Raw genomic sequence first — 25,764 nt, forward strand, 5'->3', positions numbered from 1 at the left:
CACCACCCAGTGACCAAGTTGGCATGAGAGAAAATCCTCCCAAGATATTTGTGAATGGCCAACCATTCCCGAAATATTCGCTGCCAAATTCGCATTGTTACGTACAACCCTGCTCACAAAATTTAATGTCCAAAATTTTATTGGAAAATTCGGTTGAATGAGTTCACAGAGGCCATATTACAATTTCGTGCCCCGATTCGATGCTGCTGACGTCACTGGTCAATGTTATTGCCTTAAAAGCATGTTTAAAAGTAAATCTAAAATGTTTATTGCTAATACCACTAACAAACATTGCTTATAACAACGATATTTTTGAATCGGATGCGACTTCGTTACGAGGTTTGATTTAGTTCAGGCAACAAAACCTGTACTAGTGATTATTATAGCAAATATAGTCGATGCTGAATGGTCTGCTAGATGGTTGGTCATTTATGTGTCATGCTCTCTAGTGGCAAAATAACGAAAGTAGTATGATGGACAGGAAATCATGCTGGAATTGCAACAGAGAAAATGCACTGAAGCTTCAATGTGTTCACTATGGACAGGAAAGAGGGCAACTAGGTCATTGTAGATATTATACTCCATGAAGCTTTCAGCATACAAAGAGAAAGGGATAACCTCCTCAGTATTCCTTCATTTGGTATCTCCAAGGCAGAATTATCTTTGTCAAAGTTTGGGTAGACACACATACAAAGCCAATTTTTCTTTTTTTTTTTTCTACCTTTCTTCCCGTGAACAGCAGCTTTCTTCCAGTAAACCATAGCTTTAAGGCCAGCCACTTGCCTATCTGTCATTTTTCTTCCGGTAAGTTCTTTTATTGCTGGAAAACATGACGCAGATTACTGCAAACAGTTTTCAAAAGTAAGCATGTGTCATTAAACATATATTTTGTGTTCCAGGCTAACAAAAATGCTTTTTGACTTAACATTACTTTCCAAGCAAAAATATTGGAACCTGAAATGCCTAAGGCCAAGACAGTCGCATTGTACCTTGATCCAGAAAGTATTACAACATGTATTAACATTCTTTTGGTGATTTTATAGATATAGAATGTTTCCTAGAAGTTTCACAGAAATACCTTTAATGCACAGGAAAGACATAAAGGCACAAATTAAAGCAGTCACATAGAAAGAAACAAACACAAACACCCATTCAATTAATTTATTCACCACCCGAAGCCTAGAATGTATACGCATGTATGCACATGTACACAGGGTATGGAAACAGCTACCTGCGCGTATATGTGCACAATTCTAGGCTCAATTTCGGGCTACATGCCTAGCCTGAAAAAAAAAATTGTCAGTAGTTGCAGTTTTCAAACTTTCCCTCACATCTGCAAGTTTGCTGCGTGCAACCCTCCGTAGTGTTATAGAAAATTAAATAACACAATTCAAGAACACTTTAACAGGTCTTCAAAACTTTATTGCATAAATGGCAGCAATTAAAAAGTCAGACTGCTGCATTTCAATACCATAGAGTACAAAAAGCACAAATGCACAGCAATAAAAAAGTTTTATAATTTGACATCTGGTTTACACAATTTCATTTGGCACTTAAATTGGTCGTGTAGCTACTACTAAAAATAATGCAACCGTATCTGCACACAACAAATAAGTTGCTTGAGGTAAGAAACTTCATTAAATGTTTGCATAATATGACTAATAACCGGTTTTGTGCTGACTGTGGCAGTGTATAATCACTAGAACAACAAATACAGTCACAATGTTAATGAATATAAATACAGTGTAAATCATGTTGGGTGCTTAACAAACTCAGCTTATCAACAACTGTGCAAGTGTTCAACAAGTGCACCAGCGTAGTTTGCATAAAATTTGTTGAGATGCTGCCGGTGAAACTGGTTAGTACTTACAATATTGTTGTTTTCAACCATCAGTGTACACATAGTAAACTTTGATATGGGAATAGCAGCACACTCCCTGAAGGATTCCATTTGTGATTTTGTTCATAAATGCTCATAAAAGCGGAGAAAACATGGCACTGCCCACTACTTTTTCAAAGTAAACAAGTTTCAGCTCATCATATATAAGCTTCATATATTGTCATTATAAGTAGAAAAAGGCACTTTTTAGATGACATATCAGTTCTGTGCCAGTGGAGCTTAGCGCACCTGTACACATGTCTGATAATACAAGAAATACCACTCTGACAAAGCAATATTTAAATCCTCCCATATACCTCCAAAAACAGATTATAACTAAGACCAAAAGAGAACAAAAAATCAAAAACACCTATGGGCTTAAAGCCACACAATAGGGACACCTATGAATTAAAACAAAGATATGAACTGTAGATCTCTCTTTCACATTGCATATCCCTGTATGAAAGCAACAATGAAGTGAAGAAAAGCCTGCAACAAAATCAGGAATTTGTAGTGAATTTAATGGCTTGCAACTTCTCACACCTGACCTTTCACCTTTTCTTACCATCATCACAGTGTGGCACCGTTAACAAAACCAGCCCCATGGAACTTCAGTCAAGTGCTTGTTTTCATTACCCAATAGCATAAACCCCAAAACAACTAGGCGAGAACCACTGCAACTGGTACAGTCAACTAAAAATTGTTCCAGGTTGCTGACAGCCATGGAAAAGTTCAGATTTTCCCACAACATAAAGCACTAAGTCTGAGGCAAAAAAAGAAAGACAAGTCGTGGGACCAGCTCTGCATTAAAAGCAGAGGAGCTGCAGAGTGCGTTTTTAAAGTACAGGCTGCTTTCTTCAACTGTGAGGAGTTAGTATTTTCTCCACAATGACTTCCACCAAACTAATACTAGTAAGGCTTCTAGACTTCACAATCATCACAAAAATAATACCTGGAACAGAAATATTCAAGCAGAACGCTCAGCGGGCACAGAGTACACTCGATAGCTTTCACATAAGCTGATGGCCCCAAAGCGATAATAAGTGCAATGCATCGCCCAACAAACATATAAAATTATAAACAATAATTCTTTTACCTCTTTTTCTAAAGTAACAATCTTGTACAAAAAGGAAAGCTTGTTTAAAGTACAGCACACTATAAGGCCCCTTGTTCCTCGTGGCTTGTAGGCATATCACAGTTCAAGCCACAATGATAACTTCTTAAACATTGTACAAGAGCTGCAGATGTATGAAACATGTTCAGGGTAAATAATTAGGGAAACAGGCCAGGAAGACTCATCAAACCAAGAAACCCAGCTTTCAAGCTAAAATGTCATGACCGGTAAACAAACTTGACATAAAAGCCAGCAAAAAAAGTTTCATATGATCAATCACGAGAGGGTGACAAAGCAATTGTCATAAACCAACTCGGGCTGCTTGTTTATGTATTAGTGGTAAGTTAGCACAGGCATGAATGGTCATGCCAAGTCCAGGCACCTGTTGCATGTGAATACAGTGCTCAACAAATGAAAGCAATAACTTGAGCAGTCTGCTATTGGCATATGTTGTGATGCCGCAGAAACTATTGCTTTAGGACACAGCGAGCAAAACCTTTACCTTACTTTAGTCACAAACGGGAAGCAGCCCATTACATTAACATGAGTTATCACATTTCATTGATTCGGCACTGTACAATATTTCAAGAGTCCTTAGTAATAACGATCACATGAAACAGTGCCCGGAACTGTAGAGACCGCACATTGCAGCTTGCAAAAGCAAGAATATGCCACACAAATCTGTAAAAGCTTGTACAGCCATCCTAATGGACCACAGTTACTGGCCTGTTTACCACATGAGCGACAAATGCAAAGATGTGGTACACACACACTATACAATAATGCACATGTTATCAAGTGTTATAAAGAAGATGCGCCCTCTATTGTGAAATCTGCTACAAGCACTAGCTTGTAGGAGGCGACTGGTTGTCGTCCCCTGTTGGTTCAGCTCCAAGATGGATGGATTGAGAAGTGCCGTAGCTAACGACAACCTTGAACTTTGTGTCAACTCCCCAACTCTGCAGTTCTGCTGAGCCAAGCAGGATAAACTCCAGGGCTGTGATTATGCCTATTGCACTCCCTATGTAGTAAAACAGTGCCCACGCTTCCAGGGGACTCTGGAACCAGAAGAAGCAGAACCAAGCTGAACTAGGCAATGATGACATTTCCATTTGTTTTTGTTTGTAAATGTGAAAAACAAACTGTCCCGTCTGATGGCAATACACAAAAGAAGCAAATGCATCCCAATGCATCCCATAATGCATCTGTGCCAGATGTAGACACTTCCCATTGAGAGCTAACTAGGCGTCGCCATAACACACTCTGTACTGTTGTGAACCTGTGCTAGCCCCCAACTCAAGAGCACTGCAAAAGCAGCAGTAAGCGCACTTTGCACTCACATGCAACAGTTCAAAGAAGAGGTCCCCTCTCCTACCTATGGAAAGCTCTATATAAAAGCCAACTAATGCCATTGAAATTTCACTGTAAACATTCAGAAACCTAGCATATACTATTTCCAAACATAACTAAAAAATGCACATGCTGACGAAATCCAACATCTTCTTTGCACCCCATCCTAAGTCTCAAATAAGTGCAACCTATGTTATGTCACAGATTATGAAATTCAATTTCTATCATTTGTCCTGGGCACAGCAAAAGATAATGCATGAACATGCTGCTAGCAGACTCGTCTGACGTTGTCCGATACATTTTAAAGCAAGAGTGAGGATAACACTGGCAACATGTGTAGGAAATGGCGACTCATCATAACATTGCAGTCATAGAATAAACTGATACACAAATTTTTTTCATCACATAACTACACTTCTGCTGACTTTGCCAAATGATACACGTGTGAATTATACAGATGAGTGGAGTGACAGAACTCTGTAAGCAAGTGACACATGGCAAACCCTCTGGAAGCCTAGCATACTACTCAGGGATCTTATTGCGGAGCTATAAATTTAGCCAGCTCTTTTACAGGACATAGCCAACACCAGAAATAAGAAATAATGAATGCAATGCTTCCTATCTCCATTCCTCTTCACATGAGCAGTTATTCCAAACTGGGGCAGTGCTGACATTAATGCTCCGCCTGATACACTCTCCTTTTTGCAGTGCGCTTAAAGTAACCCGTTGAGGCTGGTGCCCCACAGAGGCACCCAAGGGTGACAACGTACCAGCAATGAACCAGCAACAACCACTGCTTTCCATTTCCTAGACGACCTAAAAGGGTGGTGCAAGCATGTGCCCAGTGGCTGGCAGGCAATCACGCCTCATATAATTTCACTGCTGATGTTGCTTAAGGCATAAAGAAATGTAGGTATTGGGAAGGCTGCAGGAAAAAGCATGTCCACACCAGCATTGTCTGCAGATGTGGGGAATGTTTTCTTACCACGTACAAAAAGTGTTTCAGTGCGTCTTTTAAGAATATGCCGATGAAGAACACAGCAAATGCACACACAAAAGACATCAGGTGCAACACAGTCCACTGTACCTGTTCCTGGAGCAGTTCACCTAGCATGGCTGGTATGGCAATTCCGGGAATGCTGGCAATTACATTGGATATTCCCAGAAGGGTACCTGGTGGAGGCAGATAGCGAGTTTTTTTTTCTTAGACTACTGCTACCATTTCCCAAATTCTTGCATTCCATTTGCTCTCGTCTCAATATGAAGCGAATACATGCTATCACATTGCAGACGAATGCCCAGTACAATATTGAGAAGGCTCACAAATGACATTTGCACAGTAATTTCTGTAATTGCAATAAGGTTGGCCTGAACTAGCTCCTTTTGGTAAGGAATACTCAATCCTTACATGAACAAAGAAACTGTTTCCCAGATACCAATGTCACTGCCTGTGCTTTCTCTCTCTATGTGCGAGCGCACATACATGTGAGTGTGCATGCGTAAGCATGTGTCTGTGTGCATGCACACATGCGTTCGTTAGATACATCAAACATGAGTAAGCACTGCAACAAAGTTAGTACTCAGAATGGCCCAGATTATTTAGCAAAAAAAAATGCGAGAAATGAGCATTGCAGAGAAGTGATGGAAGGCAATATAAACAGAGGCATGCAAAAAGCCCAAAAGGAAGAAATGAGCAGAAGCAGCATATTCACCTCTTCAGACAAAGGTTGCTACTAGGATGTAACTGCACGCTCACTCACACTCCTTATTTCTTGCAACAGAAGCAATAATTTTTCTGCTCTTTCAGCTTCATAGTCTAATACAAGTGAAAGGCACTAGTTTATATACTGCTGAACATTTTGTTGGCCGAGTGTTAGCAACATCTGAAACAAATCAGAGATTTCCACGAATGCAAAACATTATATGCCTGTCATTTCAAGTGGAGCTACGACATAAATGTTCCGATACCGAAGCATAAATAAGCTACACATTATGTACACGCAGTCGAACCCAGATATATCAAACTCGAAGGGAATTGCAAAGTAGTTCAATACTGTCACGTGGTAGTGATGGTCAAGAACACAGTAGCAAAACTGTGCATGGTGAAACTAACTCTTTATTGGGTGAACCTGTGCCCAGAAGAACAGGCTACACTGAAAGCACAACAATAGCGGTGAACACAGTCGGTGATTGTCAAACATCTGATCTGCTGGTCAAGCGCGTCAACCTTCATACATGAGTCATCGAAGCTTCCGGAGTAATAGCTAGTGCCCACGTGTCTTCCAGAAAATATTACACAATTCATGTTGCGCATGCAATCAGATTACACAAGCTTTGGTGACAACAAACAACACATAGAACCATCGAAAGCATTCCAGTAAGTTCCAATCATGCAGGCGTGTCTTGCGCTGAGCGATAACTTAAGTTGTTAGTGGGTGAAATGGAGACCCCGGGAAAAGGATAAATAAGTACACGTGCCAGTATATTGATAATTCGAAATATATAATACGCTTATCCGAAGCTTATCTGAAGCCTCTTCATATCTAGAACAATTTCCTTAGGGCGTTAAAAGTGGAAACTGATGGATTTGCTTCGCCGAGGCCGTGACATGAGCACAAAAGTTTACTTCATTTCTGCACCTGAATGTCTTAATTAAGTCATTTGCAATGCGCAGTGGTCTACCAATTGCAATGCTAACCCTAAAAGCCTGCGTCGCCAGAATGAGAGACCATAGTGCGCCTTGCACGCATTAAAGTATTTGTTGCACATTTTTATTCAATATAAGTAAAAATAGACGCAGTGCACAAGCAAACTAGCCTGTATGAATATGCGCTGTGCCACCATCAGTGCACTTGTACTGCGAATCACATGTGAGTGTGCATGCCACATGTATGCTTTTTAATGGCAGATTGTCACACTTTGGCAATGGGTAACCCATGCAAACTGTTGCATCAAGTTTTAGTACCGAAAGCGACTTCTTGCTAGAACCAGTCATCCTCGCTTCGCATCCGCCCAATATGCGCCTGTCTCTTCTTGTGTGCCACTTGGTGTTCCAATGCCTCATGGTCCCTTCGTTCTCGGCCCTTCCTTTCCAGCTGCTGTGTTAATTGGTGACTGCCAACACTACACAGACGCAGTTAGATTTGAAAGTGGCTTTCAGCTTACAGAATATCTGAGTCAATTCCCGTTCACATGTAACCCTAGCGAGAACAAATAAAACATGTTCAGCTTGGACTGAATTGCACAGCATATGTGAGTATTACACACTGCTGCCGTGATGGTCTTTCTGCGAAGGGTTGATTTGACGATTTGACGTGCAGTAGTTTTATTAAATCCAAACCATAACGTAAAAATCTGTCCAAGTTGTGGGTGAGGTCAGATTCGTCTCAGCCGCCTTCAGAAACCTAAAATGCCGCTCACGGAAAGAAGCCCTGATCTACAAAGCCAAATCCAGTGGCACAGCTCATCTCTGGGTCAGTATCCCGTGCCTGCAGCTACTCAGTGAAAAAAAATAGTTTCACCCATGCTTTCGTGTGGAACACGTATCGGACCAGGAGATCATTCACATTCTTGAAGCAGAGTAGCAATCTGCTCTTGCCGATCACGAACAGCTACAGTTTGCACGATCGAGTCTCCTATATGCACAGTGACCAAAACTGAGATACATCATATACACCATGCTTTTTCCTCCATGACATGTACTGCTTAAATGTGACTGCGTACCCCTTAGGAGAAACGCACTTGCAGGGAAACGGCACGGCGTAGCACAGTGTTCAATATATGCGTAGCTCGGCGCCATACTTTCGCATCGGACGTTCAAGAGGATGTTACAACTGTTCAATATAGACAATAATTTGGTGTACCCAGGCTCGATATATCTGGGTTCAACTGTATTGGGCAACTATTCATAAGAGGGATCTTGAACAGCTTCCATGCTCAAGAGAAATAGAAGATGTCAGAGGAGAGTTCATTAAGCTGTACATATAATAGCACTTGGCAAGCTTTGATATATTATATAGTTACCAGCTCACTACTACAAACGTCTTGGCCACATCATCGTTTTCTTTTAATTTTTTTCTTCTTTATTTCGATACAACCAACCTAACTGAATGTGGCTAAGCATCAAAACTAAACCAGGACATGACCGAAATCTTTAGGCAACCATAGCATGATGTAAAATTACTGTATCTGCACAAATATAGCAAAGATTTTTTTTTTCATCTCATCTCGATGTTGTGAAAATGTTTCATGTTATATATGAAACAACACCCTGAATACAATGAATTTTGTTTATTCCTTTTCTTTTTTTTCTTCAAACTTACACTTCGGAATTGGGCAAATTAGTATTGTCAGAAACCCGGCTTCTCCTCGCGCGAGAGGATATAGATGTACAATTGCGAGAGGGGACAAGATCATGAGGTAATGAGAGCAAAATGTGTGTGTGTGGGTATGGGGGGGGTGCAAGCTGGTAACAGGGGAAAGTGGTCTAATGGCCTGATCCAATACCAGACATTACTGCTACATTACAATACACTTTACCGCTACTGTGATGATGTACACTTGATAGGGCTCAACCTCACACATACAGTTGCCCAGGAAAGCATGCACATCTCGCCCCCCATAGTAGGGCGTTGTCGACATCAAATTATCATATTTGTCTAAATACTGAACTGTGTGACGGATTTTATTTACGGCAAAATAAATGCCCTGATTTGGGTCATTTAACGGTATCTGTTCTTGTTATCTTTTCATACAGGGTCCGTACATTTTGCTATATGAAATAAATAGGGCATTCCGAGTTCAGTTTAGATATAGAACACTATCCTCATTATAAACAGAAATATATACAGAACTGTGTGCTTTCTGGAGCATTGTGCTACTTGTAAGGCAACCAATGCAGAGTGGAGGAGAGAACCAAGGTTCATGTCAGAAGAAGGTTAGTTGCCCAAGAGCAGCACCAGCAGAGAGACAAGATGCATGCAGCTCTTACACAAGGCAAAGAGCAAAGCGAGATAAAAAAAAAAAGGACAGCAGATCTCATGCCCTGTGGGAATCGATGCTATGCGACATAGTGTGCGGGGAGCCTACCAAGTTAACAAAACGACCATGACAGCACCACGACGTAGGCAGCTGTTTCATGACCTACATGACACGCATGTCATGACCTATCATTTATGTTTGTCATAAACTCTTGTCATACTGTGCCGATTTTGGTACATACTAAGTTAACGAAACGACCATGACAGCACCTAGATGTAGGTGGCTGTTTCATGACCTGCTTACATGACATGCATGTTATCAATGTCATGACCTATCATTTATGTTTATCATACACTCTTGTCATACTATGCCAATTTTGGTACATATACCAAGTTAACGAAATGACCATGTAAGCGCCAAGATGTAGGCAGCTAGATAGATAGATGCTGTCAAAGTGGCAAATATTCGCCAAGAAATGCATTTAATTGGTCATGATGAGGCGATAACGAAAACAGCAAGAGATAAGGATATCAGACATTTGTGGGTTAATGTTAGTTATTCTTAGTAATGTTAGCTATTTTTAGTTTAATTAGCAAATAAAGCTGTAGTGCTTATTTCCATGCACCACACAAGTCAAGCACGTGAGAACTTGTCTGTGCCGTCAGTTGTGTGCCCCCAACTATTTATGAATGTATGTATCATAAGGCAGCACTGGTTTCTCCTTGCAACGCTAATCGCTGCCTAGAATAGGTAAAGAATTTTAATTGTAATGGAACATTAGTTGCCAAGGCAACACAAACATGGGCAACCACATAATGCACATCAGTGTTCATTGTGAACAACAATTATGGACTTTTACAGCCATAGCTTTAGTTGCAGTGGCGCATGCTAGTTCACGCAGTGACATTCAGGCTGTACACAAACATACAGCACACTGGGCTTAACGGTAATGTTGAAAGGCTATCCTACAGCCTACTGCCTTACAAAGTGACTCTTGTCCATTCCAAAACACAAAGACATCAGTGGGGTAAACAATGAAAGACATTGCAGGATAAGCTAATTGGTTGATATATTCATAAGCGCCACACCTAATTATTACGCTGCACTTGATAAATGAATCACACCTCTGGTGGAAGCTAGTCAGGATCCTTGGCATAAATTTGCACACATGCTACTATCACTGTGATTTTTCCAAAGGAGTGAACCAGGAAAAAGATAATTAAATTAAAACCACGACATCGTCATTACATTGCGCAACAGTACTATTTCTTCATCCTCTCGGCCAGAGGAATAAGTAGAGTGAGGCGTGGGAGCTCGGCTGAACTCTGTGCAGGCTGGTCCTTCCCTGTGGCTTCCTCCTGCATCTCGTTTCATCTTGTCACTAAACAACTTTCATAATAATGTTATTATGAGGCCCGCCATAGTGGGGGACTCCGTACTAACTTTGACCAGCTGCGGTTCCTTTCATATGCAACTGAGCCTAAGTGCACAAGTGTTTGCATTTCTGCCCAGTCAAAATGTGGCTGCTATGGCCAGGAACCAAACCCCCAACCACGTGCTTAGCAGCACAACGCAACAGCCATTAAGCCACCAGTGCAGGTTTCAATCACACAGTCCTTGTCGTCTTACATTCTGTCCTTTGTATTCCTGTAACATTGTTTCTCATGTATAAAGCAGTTTTGCTCTAGAACCAACAAGCACACCCAGCTACTTAGCAAAGAATGTGTCTTTAGGCGCACATCCGTTAAACATTTTCAACATAAGGAGTGTGTGTCTAGAGACACACGGTCGGTTTGGTGGGGTGTGCAATATATGTTTTTTCTGAATGCATGGCTTAGCTTCTGACAGTGACGCGTTTGGTACACTGCTGCTACGTACTGCAAGTGATAACTATGTTTAGTTTATGTTAAGTCTACTACGGCAAAAAAATGAAAAGAGAGGTCACGCCCGAATTGTCGTCAGAATGTCCCCAAGACACGATCGATGCTGAAATAAATTAAAGCGGCTAACTGGATATCACACATTTATGCAAACTCAAATGCTGCAATGAGCACACCACCAAATTGTAAATTAAGGGTGCCTAAAGAAAAACAAAGTTCAGCATGCTCACCTGCAAAGTCTGGTGCAAGATCAACAAAGGCAGCCATAAAACCGCTATGCCCCATTCCGTGAAAGCCACCTGCAATGGCAAGTAGTACCATGTTCCAGAAACCATTGCAGCCAGCCCAGGGCACCAACAACAGGAATAGGCCAGGCACCAGTACACCTGCAGTTGGAGAGTCGCGAAAGTTGTAGACAGTGGAGGAGGAAGAATGAAGGCAAAAAGCACAAACAAATAAAGTGCACAGTGGTCACTTTACAGTTGCATACTTCACAGATGCACACATTTCATAGCAAAATTTTGTTTTGTCATTACATGGTATGCAACTGCAGCAGATTCAAGAAAGTTGAGTTCATGGACAAGAACACATTACAAAGCTGCACTTTTGCGCACAGGCACAACTATTATTTGTCATGCAATGCACACACTGTGCTAACGCTTTGCCTTTAAATGTGACTGCATGAGTTATGACTGACTGGTGGAAGGTGCTGCTAACCCCCTTCTTGGATTGTAGACAATTTCATTCATTCATTCATTCATTCATTCATTCATTCATTCATTCATTCATTCATTCATTCATTCATTCATTTTGCAAAACCATTTATTAGCCACTGGCGGATCATTAGCGCAGGGCACGGACTCTCAGTATGAGCGGCGTGCATTCATGAGCAAAAAGCGCTGAAGAGTACGACCCACTATATCCTTCCAATCCTTCTCTACAATTACCCCCGGGAATGAAAAGGGAGCCACCGAGCAACCTAACAGCTTGTCACTACGAGTGAGTCATAGGTCTTGAGGCGATTGATGGTGACAATGACGAAGGCGCATGTCTGAAAAGTGTTCAATGGGCTTGATCACATAGTTGACCGGTGATTAGCATTCAACAACACGACAGGGGCCTCCACACTTGGGCAGTAGTTTCAACGAGAGCCCAGGTGCAGTGGAAGGGACCAAGAGCCACACAGGCACTACAGAGAGGAATGTAGCCGCAGAAGTGGTATTACCGCGAACGCTCTTCTCGCACTCTTGGTCATTTGAAGTAAAGGCCCGTGCAAGACCGCAACACTCTTCAGCATGTCTGGCTGTGGCACAAATAAATGCACACTCAGATGCATCCGGCTTGCACGGAAGGATGGTGTCGGCTGTGTGCGACAGGTGTCAGCCGTACAATAAGAAAAAGGGTGAAACGCCAGTGGTGCTCTGAGTGACGGTATTGTTGGCGCAGGTTGTGAAGGGCAGAATAGCATCCAAATTTGTGTGGTCGGAGGCTACGTACATTGCGAGCATGTCGACAAGCGTACAGTTAAGGCATTCTGCGAGGCCATTGGTCTGCGGATGGTAAGCAGCAGTTGTGAGGTGCACAACGTGGCGCTCTTTGAGGATAGCTTCGACGACTTCCGACAAGAAGACTAGTCTGCGATTGCTGAGCAACTGCTGCGGTGGACTATGATGGAGTATGAATTGGCGAAGCAGAAAGTAGGCATCATCACGTGCTGCAACCGCTGGGAGGGCGACAGTTTCGGCATATTGTGTGAGGTGGTCAGCAGCCATGCTGGCCCAGCAATTACCAGCAGATGTCAGGGGAAGCGGCAAATACAAATTGATGCTTACGCACCTGAACGGCCGGGTAGGGCAAAGTAACGGTTGCAGACTGGCTGGCGAGAGGCTCAGTGCAGATTTCTGACGCTCAGAATTGAGGCAAGAGCAAACAAACTTCTGAACGTAGCTGCATATCCACACCAGTAGTACCGCTGTCAAATGCACTGGTAAGTTTTGAATACTCCCGAGTGTGCACTGTGGGTTAGAGTGTAATGGCGCGCATATTTCAGAACACAGACTGCGGGGTACTATAAGCAACCACTAGCGGCCATTGGCACTGTAATTGTGTCAGTGGAGTAAGTCGTCACGAATGGCGAAATGGTGGGCTTGACGACGTAATGCACGAGCGGTTGGTTGTGATGATGGATCAGAGAGTCAGTCTATCAGCGATGCGATCCAGTAGTCCTTGCGCTGTTTGGAAATGATGGTGCGAAGGTCGATGGAAAAAATGGCAAGCTGGGATGTGGAGCAGCGGGCATTGTTGTTGGGCAAAGGAGAGCGCGAGAGGGTGTCGGCGTCAGAGTGCTGGCGCCCGCTACAGTAGAACACGCAAATATCATAGTTCTGCAGGCAAAGTGCCCAACAGGCAAGGCAGCCTGAGGGATCCTTTAGTGACAACAACCAACAAAGTGCGTGATGGTCCGTGACAACATCAAATAAGCAGCCATACAAATATGGCCTGAACTTATTAAGAGCCCAGATAATCACCATACATTCTCTTTCCTACACGGTGTAGTTACTTTTGGCTTTTGTAAGCGTGCGACTTGCATAAGCCACAATGCATTCAGGAAACCCGTGTTTGCACTGCGCGAGGACTGCACCGAGGCCAATTCCGCTGGCATTAGTATGCAGCTCTGTAGGGCCCGTCGGGTCGTAGTGACGTAAAATTGGAGATGATGTCAGCAAACGGCGCAGGATTGCAAATACCTCGCCGCACAGTGACGACCATGAAGTGAGGGGCCCGCTGCATCCAAGGAGCTTCGTCAGGGGCAATGTGATGGTGGCAAAGTTTCAGATGAAGTGTCTAAAGTAGGAACACAGCCCTACAAAACTGCACAGATCTTTGACGGATGTAAGTTTAGGGAATTCAGCAACGGCACAAAGCTTGGCTGGATTGGGGAGAATTTCATCCTCTGAAACAACTTATAAAATTGTCAGCTGCTAAACAGCAAATCGGAACTTTTTGAGGTTTAGTTGTAGCCCTGCATTTGCTAAACACGTTAAAATAGACCAGAGCCATTGAAGATGTGTGGGAAAGTCAGGAGCAAAAACAACAATGTCTTCAAGATAGCACAAGCACGTGTGCCACTTCAAGCCGCGCAGAACTGTGTCCATCATGCGCTCAAACGTTATGCACATCCAAAAGTCCAAAAGGCATTACTTTAAATTCGTATAAGCCATCGGGTGTGACAAAAGCTGTCTTCAGCCGATCGGTGTCTGCCATGGGTACTTGCCAATACCCTGAGCGCAAATCTAGAGATGAAAAGAATTCTGCGCCTTGTAGACTGTCAATTGCGTCGTCTATATGCGGGAGAGAGTAGACGTCCTTGCGAGTGATCTTGTTCAGGCAGCAGTAGTCCCCACAAAACTGCACAGAACCATCTTTCTTCGTAACTGGGACGACAGGGGATGCCCATGGACTGTTGGAAGGGCGTATCACCTTGCAGCGAAGCATGCTGTCGAGTTGTTCGTTGATTACACGACGTTCTGCAGGAGATACACAATACGGACGTTGCCGCAATGGCAGTTGCACACCAGCATCGATGTGATGTGTAGCAATTGGCGTCCGGCCCGGTGAAGATTGCCCTACATTGAAAGAAGAACAAAATTTTTCTAGAAGGCACAAAAGCTGACTGCTGGACCGGTGTAATGGCATCGGCAATAGAACGGAACACATCACTGGGCGATAGGTCACACGTAGAAACAGCACTGAGTGCACTGGAACTAGCACAGTAATTGTCATTGGGCACATCCATAACTTGCACGTCTTTGATCCCTTGTGAACTGCCAAGACATTCTCCTCGGAGCAGCAACATAGGGTATGGAAACGGGTTGCAAACAAAAATGGAGCTGTAGCCCTGTGTGATGTCCACTGTTGCAAATGGCAGCAGCCGACCTTTTGGAGTGAGAAAGTGGTCAGATGGAGACAGTAGTGCAACAGCGTCTGAGATTCTGCTGCAGGACAGGGGCACGACTGTTGAGGTGTTCAAAGGAATGTAGGTGTTGGCTTGGGCAAGCAGTTTCCTCGAAAGCAAAGAACTGTCAGTGAGCGGCAAATCTAACGACGGTGAAGGTTCTATTTCGGCCCGTGCACAATGAATAGCGGCACTGTGGCGCAAGAGAAAGTCCCAGCCGAGGGTAACGTCATGAGAGCACAAGGAAAGGATGATGAATTCTATGGCGTATAGAATGTCGGCAGTGACAACACGAGCAGTGCAAGCCAAGGGATGAACATGCTGAGCACTGGCTGTGCAACGGTACAGTCCAGAAAGGGGCGTCATGACTTTCCGAAGTAAGCACCATAGCACAGGACCAACTGAGGAGGCACTTGCTGGGACGGAGTAGGAGGCATTAGCTGGGATGCGTCTTCAGGCATGGTTGGGCATAGGGCACAGGATCAAATCTCCAAGGTTCACGTTGTAGGCTAAAGCAACCTCCAGCAATTGCAAAGGTGTTCATTAGTCACCGGCGTTTGGGACCAACCGTTAGCGCAAGGCACGGACTCTCAGCACGAGCGACATTCATGAGCAAAAGGCGCTGAAGAGAACGACCCACCAGAAAGTGCTGGAGAGGACGACCCACTATATCGTCCCAATCCTTCTCTACAATTTATTTATTTATTTATTTATTTATCCACTTCCTCTGATTATGGAAATAATATTATTTATTTATTTATTTAGTGAGTGAGTGAAAAAATGCTACATCATGCTGCTGCGTTTTCAACCAGCATGAAACCCGAGCGACAACGAAGACGAGCAAGAAGACTTGAACTGTTTGAAGAATAAACATAAAGCCTGCACTTGTTACTAATCCTGATGATACAGAGGATGAAGTCTGCTTTATTTTCCTCACCATAAGAACACATATTGAAATACATCGCATAAAATAAAGAAATACAGAAGGTCTCAATGTCGTGAAGCCAAGAGCAAGACCTCCTATGGGTCTACACATTGGAGAATTACATTGTGCTGAACGGTAAGAAACACATCATAAGAAATTGCACAAAGTATTGATGTAAGCTGGAAATAAATGTGCACGACAATAGGAAACAGACAGTGGTTAGCATAAATAATATGAAAGAACCACATGTTTAACAAGCATATTTGCAAGTTCTTTTTAAATAATTCTGTGGAACTCTCCTTAATAAATGCAGGCAAGGAATTCCAAAAATGATACTGACAAAAAATTTCAAGTGGGTGTGCCGTAATTGGTCCTGAGCATAGAGAAGATTATACTAAGTTATTTAATGTTGCAAACCAGGTTGGTGGTGCGTGAGCTTCAGGCTCACATACCATCAATTCATGGTACATGCTTCAACTCCATTATCCCTACTAGGCCAATAACCCATCCATATTTTAATAAATTCTCCTCATTATTGTCATTATCAAGGTGGCACTTCTCTTGCTCCCCAGATCCTGCTTATAATGCAAAGCAACAACATCCTGCACATGACTGTTTGTGACTGCCAGGCTGGAACACACATACCTAAGCTATTGAACAGCTTCCTGTTGTTGGTGATAGACATGGTGCCACGTTTTCGAAAGACATCGGCCACTAGGCTGGCTACACAACACAGGAAGGCCCCGAGCACGTAGGGGACTGCAGAAAGCAATCCATTCTGCAAGACAAAAACACAAGCCAACCAGCTTTTGATGCAACCCTATTACACTCGAACCCCAAGTCAAGAATTATGTTAACAATAGGGCTGCATTTCACAGCGTTTTTCTGCAGACATGCGTCATAGTACGTACCCAAATATTATACAGAAAGGTAGCCTTACCCTACAGTTAACAGCTCTAGATGTACAAAGACTGCTTCCTAAGTCAGGAATAATGTTAAGCCTTACATTCCTTCATTTTTGTGCCCTACAGCATCTGCTTGTGTAACCCAGTTTGCAAACCTCCAGTTTGCAAACCTTTAATTGCATGCACCTCTCTCTCACTCTCTCTCTTAGAAACACACATACATGCATGCACAATTTTTGCAACTAGGCCAACTGCAGCTTGGATTTGTGTTAAATGTGACATGAAATCACTTTAATTGAATGTTGTGACCACATGTCACCACAAGCCACAGATGTAGGCACCAGTGAGCCCGGTGTGGCAACGAGGTCTTTATACACTGCAGTGGTTCAGGCAACACCACAAATGTGCCACCAAAAACCTGAACCCAGGTTTGTTACAAATAAAAAAGGAGTCACCAAAAAGGAAGAGAATATGAGAAAGGATGTTGTGCATTCCCAGATAAAAGTAAATGGAGAACTAATAAATCTCGCATTCAATGCAAAAAAAAAAACACCAACATCCAAGTAGGGCAAAGCAGGACTGATAATTATAAGGTGCGCGACATGGTTGTATTATTTTTGGCAGCATGGCAGCATGGCAGCAATGCGACCTGCATCTGCTACATCGGGTTCACATGCATGCCACCTCTAACCACTACGGTGTCACTTTTGATGCAAAGGGACACTGCATTCCATGCAATTTCTCAAATGGTCAATTTAAAGAATGATACAGTTAAGTTCTTCCAACAACTAATGAATTTTAGCTCTGCACCATGGTGTCTAAATCAACCGGTACTATTAAAAGTAGGAGATAAAATCTGACTAATCTTTTCATTCACGTAAACAAGGGCACCTAAGTCTGAAGAGAAACCACTTAACCAGTTTCATTTCTGGTTTTAACATAAGCAAATACAAAGGACAACTCACTGCTCCGAGGCTGTAATGCAGCACTGATGTCAGGTATGTGGGCATTTCAGAGAGAAAAATATAGTGAATCCAATTGAAGCCAAAGTGTGAGAGGACACTCGACCAAACAGGGATGGACAGCAATATCTTGAGCCATGGAACCTTCCGCTTCTATGGGAATAAAAAAACATTCAATGCACAAGAGCTGTAGAGGTGAAATAAACACTCTGGCCACCAAGAAAAGCACCCTGGCATTCTTACAATTTTTGTCCCCTCGAACAACTCCAAGCTTGGAACAATAATGTTAAAAATGCTGCACGGTTGCAACCAGGTGGACGATAAAGGTAGCCAAATATCAGTACAACTACTGGTTACAAATGTGTATTCATATACTATGAAAACGACATTAGTAAATCTGCAGGATCAGTAATTGCGTAATTTCTTTACTTAAAGTCTTTAAATAGCACTTACACTGACGACACAGGCACCTGGTGACTAGTGGATATATGACACATCCGAAATCATGACCTCCAAGATCTTCAGCACACTGCATCGGTTACTCAATCTTGGAGGTCATGGCCAATAGCTGCACTGATATTCAAAGCTCCCACTTCTCTGTCATTTCCAAGAAGCGGTAATAAAGGTGCTGCTCTTTTTTATGTGTAACGTTTTTAAAGGGGCCCTGAACCACTTTTTATCGAAGTGGAGAAAGGCAATTGAAGTGAAAATAGGCTATTTCAGAAATACTTTGCCACAAAAAGTACTTCAATGCGTTCACCAGAAGTGGAGTTATTGGCAATCAAACATGGCCTCCGCAGTGCTCCCGTTACTTTTTAAATGCCTTGCACTGTGAAGGCTACGGCACAGTGAGGCGTGCCCACAATGCTCCGCCTTCTAAATGTCACCAGGGCACATAGTTCAAATTTCATTTTGGATGCTAACGTAGATGCCACGACTTCCGCCTTTGGTGCCTTCGACGCGCTAAACCTAAGCCAAACATGGTTGTCCTCAGCGAGCCACAGTGCGCTTAGCCAGTGGACTCGTGGGGGCACTTCGGGGCAGCCGCGGTGTCTATGCCACGTAGCCGACTGCAGCTTGATGTCAGCTATCGGCCAATAGCAGCCATCTAAGGGAATGACGAAATTGTGCGCCCAATGACAAAATAGTGCACCTAGAAGAGAGTGAGGGCAGGGCCTTCTGTTGAAAAGAGAGCGTTTGAGAGAAAGGTGACTTCGCGATACGCTTGCGGGCTCCACGCACCGCATACGACAGCAATACTTGGCTGAGACGTTCACAGCAGCGCATGCTACCCACGAACTATGTTATTTCAACAAGCCCGAGGGGTGGTTCAGGTACCCTTTAAGATCAGTCAGAGGGGTTCAATTGCTAGAAGTGCATGTAACAAAAACACGTTACAGCATTTTCACTTATATCTTTATAACTGTACTACCCATGCACCTTACTTTAGTATCATTGTGTAGAGGAAAGAAGCCGTTACTTGATCATGCATGTACCATGTGTACAGATGGCGCCATTGTCACGCCATGCATGGTGCAATCAGAGCTGACTATAGCCTCCCACACACGACGTTCAGAGAGGCCTAGCTCGGCAGTACCTTTGTTCATCCGAGTGGTTGCATTTGAGAGAGCTCACTATGCCACAGTAGGTACAATTTATTAAACTCGTACTGGTACTCATCTGGCGTTATAAGGCAAATAAGCATGCAATTTGTTGCAGGAATTTCACACTTGCTCGGCTATGGCCCCCCTGCATTTGACATGTACAGTCCAGAAATGCCGTGAAGAGACTCAGGCTGCAAGACAAAGGGATATCTAACCCCTTTGAACACAGTGATATGCGTCCTTTTTCACATACCGCACTGCAACTGCCTCCCTCCACCTGGATTTTTTTTATTGTTTTGCTATAAAAAATGTCTACCTTTTTGTGACTAATCCACCCACATTATAATTTTGCACAGAGCCTGCCCTACACCTACGTGATCTGAAAGTAGACATTTTATGTGGTTCGAAATTTTTTTGAAGTTGACCTTCATGTGCCTATGGGAAGCTCTGTGTCATAATAGATGCTTCTCTAAAATTGTTGTACTGAAACGTTCTGCAAAGGCTGCAATTTCTTGTTTTACTTGGGGTACTGCTAACAGTAACATAAAAACTGAAAATTTTCGTTTCAATCATGAATAACGAGATCCATGCCCTCTGCTCACAAAACCACCCCAGCAAGATAAGGAAAGGAAATAGGCACCATGAATGGAATTACAAACCAGCTGCGCCTGTTCATTTCCCTGGTTGGCAATAATGAACTCCAGTTCTTCTCTTGAGATTCTGGGGTGCTGGCTAGGTGTGTCAAATGCCAGTAAACACCAGGCTATAAACCAGATAATACCTGCAAAGCCTGAAACAAACAGCGCAGGGCGTATGTAGTGCATAGGTTCAACACAGAATATTTCAGTGCAACTATGCACCAAATTAACCTGCCCTGTAACTTCCTAAACACCGGACAATAATTTCTCAGCTGTACATGCCTTACTGCCAAGATGTGAGAACGAGTCATCTCCAGAGTGTTATGCATGGATGCAAAGTCCACATGTTGCCCAAATGCTTTTTAGCATGTGCCCACGTGCGCTCTCAAGAGTCCAGAGCATAGGTCTGCAGAACAAGTGGGCACTCATTCATACTCACCCTCCAATATTTTTCGCGGGCTATGCATTCCCTCGCACTTATGTGCACTCACACCTGTCTGCACTCTTCTACGTTTCTGCTCAAGCCCACCAACACTCACTCGAATTGATAGCCCCTACCATTCACACTTACCGGCACCTACTTACGCTCATACTCCCATACACTCCTACTCACTGGCACCGACTCAAGTACATACTCATGTCCACTCATACTTGCCGATTGTCACTATCAAAATCACTATCAGTGACTTTTGTTTGCACTGACGTTAACAGACACCCACCCTTGTTCATATATGCGTCTGCTCAAACTCGCCAGCGCTCACTAACATTCTTACATCCACTTACATCCTTTGTCATTCACTAACACTCTGCCTCATGCTTGTGAAATCATTACAGAGCGAGTATGTGTCGGTGTTCTGATGAGTGAGTACACAGAACTGTGGTTTAGAGGATACTATAGCAACATTCAAGAAGCTGTCTCCATAAAGGTCCATATGCAGCAGATGCAAGACAAGCATGGTTTCGTCTTGAGTAACCGACTTTCGTGTTCTAATCGAATGCGAGCACTTCAACCACTGTTCCTGAAGAGCAGTCACACAGCCCTTGCTTGCGTCTGCTGTTAAAGGCAAATATTAAGTCAAGCTAAAGAGCTTGAGTGGTGGTACAAGATGTCCAAAGTGCCATTTTTTTCACTAAGAGAGCGCTCGCAAGTGAGCAAAATGATGCAGTGTGGGACAGGACAGGTGCAACCGCTGTGGAAGAGTGGTATTTGATCATACGGCACAATGTGTCCCAATAAGTAAATAGCAGCCCCCCCCCTCCCCCAACTACAGACAACATAAAATAGTCAATTACACTATGTTTCAATATTAAAAGGCCCCTCACCAGGCCCCAAGGCAAATTTTGGTCATACGCTGGAAGTTGATACGTGTCCTCTAGGGAGCGTTCTGCCACAAAAAATTTTCAAATCAGTTCATTATTAGCCGAGATAGAAATATTTCAGTGCTGCGAACCCATAATTTCAGCAGGCAGACTCCACTGCCAAGCAAGACGCTCTCTCCACTCGCCCCGTCTAGCCTTCGCAAGCGAAATTCCTTCCCTGCGTTCTCCCATACCGGACCTCGATGATCGCGTGACGAACACATCACCGGCCCACCTTCATTTCTTTTTTCTCCTCGCTTTTTTTTTTCTTCTTTTCGGCGCTACACACCTCCACCGACGGCGTCACATGCGAGCTGTTGTCCCGTTCGCGCTGTGCACAATATTGCACGCTGTGCACAAGGAAACATGACTAGTGGTATAATTCAGTGCTACACAAATACTGAGGCAGATCAAGCGGATCGCAGAGCATGATCACGTGCTAGAACACAGTAGAAAATGGAATAGTTCCGGTACCTGCGCACGACCGTGGGAACAAGCGGACAAAGTGGAAGTGCATCTCTCTTGCTTCAGTGCAAAGTAAAACAAAAAACATGCAGACATTCCGTTTGTGTGTTTTATTATTTCTCTAAACTTCAATTCGTCAATTCAAGCAACAGATCGCACAGATAACAGATATTGTCTTGAAATATTCTCAAAGTCACGTGCCACCACGAGTGACGTCACACTGTGTCACACAACTACGTAGGTTCAGGGGCACAACTACGTCACCATCCGGCTTGGAGCGCGGCGGCCGCGAGGAGAAGGAAAAACGGCGTTGGTTTGAAATTTCAGATCTTTCTGTGGCGCGTAGCGATGTAATACTTTGCAGACACAATCATTATTATGCAATGTATGCTCTGCACTTGTCAGCTCAAAATGAACAGACCTGGTGAGGGGCCCTTTAAAGAATATGTAGTTTGTCCTGTTCAAGTACATTTTTCAGTATAATAACTCACTTGTATCGCTCACACTGCTCTGATGGTGCTTTGCACGGGAACGTGGTGCCTTCTATGTGTGGGCCTCTGATTCAAAGCAGGCATTGGCACATCAGCAAAGCATGACCTTTGAAATCACCACCCCATATAGGTGAGATACCCTGTTCATCACAGGCAATTTGTATCATGGAAGAATTGAACATCTACAATCACACTTTCCTTTGTGAGTGATCTCTCTGCATAAAAGAAACATTGTAAGGTTTATAAAGGAGTAATCATACAATTTAAGTTAATGCAATCTTTGCCTTAGTACCCCTTTAAGAAGCCTCAGTCATGTTTGAGTGTCTTCAGTGAGTAATCTCTATGTGTGTATCCCATTCAGGTACCATGAGCACAATAGTGCATGCCAAGATAGTGCGTGAAATGCAAGAACACAGATGAAAATATTTGAAATGTGTTGCATACATCTTGAAACAGTTCTGAATACTATTGTAAAATGTTTAAGAAAAATGAGTTGGAAGGCTCTCGTTGTCAACATGTAGCATGTTCCCTTTCATTGTTTATCACAATGTTGCACACCAGGTATATTTCTTTTCAAGTGGCTAGATAGATGCTTTCTAGGTATGCTAGACATCAAATAGTTGATGTATGCATGTCTGATATTCCTTTAGAGAGTTCTCACAAGGCATTCACATTCTGTAAACTTGACAAAACACACTGAAGAATTCAAAGTTCTCAATCCGTTCAGTAGCTGTACCCTTTTCAGGATTCCAAAAGCGCAAGAAATATGATAAGACAGAATTTTCAACCAAAATAATTAATTGGCTCTTGAAAGCAATCAAGAATGCCTAGTCGTGATCACCTCACTAATATAGTACATTGTGCATCACGGGAAGCCTGCAAATTAAAAAAAAGAAAACATTCTTTCACTCCTGCGGCAATAGTGAAATTGCCCATCAGAGCTCAGGCTTGTCACACAGATGTGATGATCGGAGCTGAGGTACTCTACCATTGCACAGTTCTGCATGTCACTGTCTTCCGAAAAACCTTATGGGTTTAGATCAAAAGTCCTTAAACTTCAGGAAAATCCTGCATCAACAGTCAGCCGGCACATTATAAAGGCATGTGCTGGTAGCCGTTCAACGTTTTATCTTATCTAGCCAACAGCTGTTTCGGTAGAAGTCTTCAACTGTTTTATTGCTGTATGCAGTATTTGCACACCAGTGTGCTAGTTCATGTTTAACTTGTACTCTGCGCTTATCCTGCCAACGTGACTTGCCTTTTATTTTTATAATTTTAAATGAAATGATATATGTGTTGCATCTGTAATGAGCAGCATTTCATGCTAAAATATAGTGGACTCCTCTTAAGGTGAACCCGGTTAAGCTGAATTTTTGGATATGAGAAACAGCGTGTGAGGAGGAGGAGGAACAATAGGGAGGTTAGCCAGTGTGCAGACCGGCTGGCTACCTGGCACTTGGATAACGGAGTAAAGGACATCAAAGATCGTAGAAGGCATGTGTAAAAAAAAAAAGCTGCACATGAATGTGCTATAACGCAAGACAATTTTCAATGTCTATAACTCAGCCCACATCTCCCCAAGAAATGAAACAATGTGTTCAACACATTCTCTACTGAGAACGGTCTAGACCAGTGTCCTACGATTCTCTCTTACAACAAGGCTTGTTGTCCAGTCTATCTGATGCGGTTGAGAGCTTTTGTCTAAGCACACTGCAGGGAGGGATGCGTGAGCATTTGGTTGGTTTCCCATGGGTCTGTAGTGCACTATTGCATACCACGATGGTTCAGTCACAAAAAACGACAACAGCACGCCCAGCAGGCTGACGGTGCGTGAGCAGTGGAATTGGCGGAGTGAGGCTTCCACCTCATTGAGCGAGCTCAGCTAAAAATATAATTCGTGGACACAAGGCACCAGCATCTGTCTGGCCTTTCTTTATCCACAGGCCCAATGCAAAGGGAGACCGCTAAGCACAAACCATTGATTCGGTTAAGCCGAACTTCCGAAGCCGCCACTGACGCTTTCTGCTTGGCATATGGAGAGGCCCTGACTGCCTGACTTGGAGGAGGAAACTCTGCTAGCAACGTAATAAGCAAACGGTGTTTTCAGGGTCACAGACGCCTGCACCAGTGTTTTCGATGAAGTGGAAACCTGCAGGGCTGACACCATATAAACAATAATTGTGGAAGGCCTCAATGTGGCTCTGCAGGTTGATTATTGTGGTGAGGACACTGCCCAATGGTGCTCACACAAGATGCAGATGATAATGCCCTGAATCCTGAGGTTCATTTTTTATTTTTTTTAACATAGGCAACGACACTGAACATTTTAAAATGCAAGCTAGGTGAAATGTCGCTTTTCGTGATGGCACACAGGTTTTGCATAATGCCAGCAAGCAACAATTACTCATCAAAATTGAGAGCTGGGTGAGTTGGTGTGGTTCCGTCTTAACAAAAAACTGTGCGTTCCCTGTCTTTTTTGTGGAGTTTTTTGTTAAGATGGAACAATTACTCCATAGCTTAAAAGTGCATTATGGTATGCAAGGCTTTGAAACACACAAATCCGATATAATATTTCTGGATGCACCAAAAGTAATGCATTTTGAGTTTTCAGATCACTTCTGTTCAGATGAACTTCAGATAGAATGACCATATTTTAAAGGTACCTTTGACTTTGTCATTACAGGAGTCTACTGTACTATATATATACAACAAGCAGTTACATGTAGAAGGCACACAGACAACATTGTACAGGTGAGACAAGCTTGTATAGCCAAGTTTTAACACTACGTAAAACAGAGACAAGCAAAGTCAAAAAGGAAACATACTTTTATGCTGACTGCTATCCGACCACTATGTCACCAACCATTAATGCAATGGCATTTTCAGAGCTTCTTCCCAACACAAAAGCACCTTTCAAGCTGTTAGGCCAAATATACAAAACAGTGATAGACAACACAGAAAAAGACCAGCAGTATTGCATGAAATGTGGCCCACAATTATTTCTATAATGTCCACTGCTGCAAAAACCTCTATCACGTGTGAGCATGCTAAAATAATTATGCAGAGTGATGGGAAAAGAGTTTGTAGCAGCCACAACCAATGAATCATCAGGTTCACAAACAATGCAGTCACAGTTGAAGGTGGAGATGTAGTTTGGCATCATAATGGGAGGAAACAAGGACTACATCGGCAACAGGCTTGCAAAAGGCAGATTCCAGTGGCAGGCAGAGAAAAGGAGAGTTCAAGAAAAGGTAGCG

General features: G+C 43.1%; 1 protein-coding gene across 6 annotated transcripts in view; it reads right to left on the reverse strand.

Moving 5' to 3' along the window:
- Nucleotides 1-1,395: 1,395 nt before the first annotated feature.
- The window catches only part of LOC135898933 (sialin-like), a 38,361-nt gene continuing 13,992 nt past the window's right edge, over nt 1,396-25,764 (reverse strand). For 5 of the 6 annotated variants that reach the window (XM_070535674.1, XM_070535672.1, XM_070535673.1 and 2 more), the window contains 6 exons: nt 20,214-20,344; nt 17,954-18,103; nt 16,729-16,861; nt 11,434-11,589; nt 5,431-5,516; nt 1,396-4,051 (listed from right to left, as the gene is read on the reverse strand). In XM_070535674.1, coding sequence (XP_070391775.1) covers nt 3,839-4,051; nt 5,431-5,516; nt 11,434-11,589; nt 16,729-16,861; nt 17,954-18,103; nt 20,214-20,344 — 869 coding nt within the window. In that variant the 3' untranslated portion in view covers nt 1,396-3,838. Of the gene's footprint in view, nt 4,052-5,430; nt 5,517-6,055; nt 6,227-11,433; nt 11,590-16,728; nt 16,862-17,953; nt 18,104-20,213; nt 20,345-25,764 lie in introns of all 6 variants that reach the window. The other variant, XR_010563457.2, reaches the window with a different exon arrangement.

This window comes from Dermacentor albipictus, chromosome 3 (genome assembly GCF_038994185.2).
Source record: "Dermacentor albipictus isolate Rhodes 1998 colony chromosome 3, USDA_Dalb.pri_finalv2, whole genome shotgun sequence".
Lineage (NCBI taxonomy): Eukaryota > Metazoa > Arthropoda > Arachnida > Ixodida > Ixodidae > Dermacentor > Dermacentor albipictus.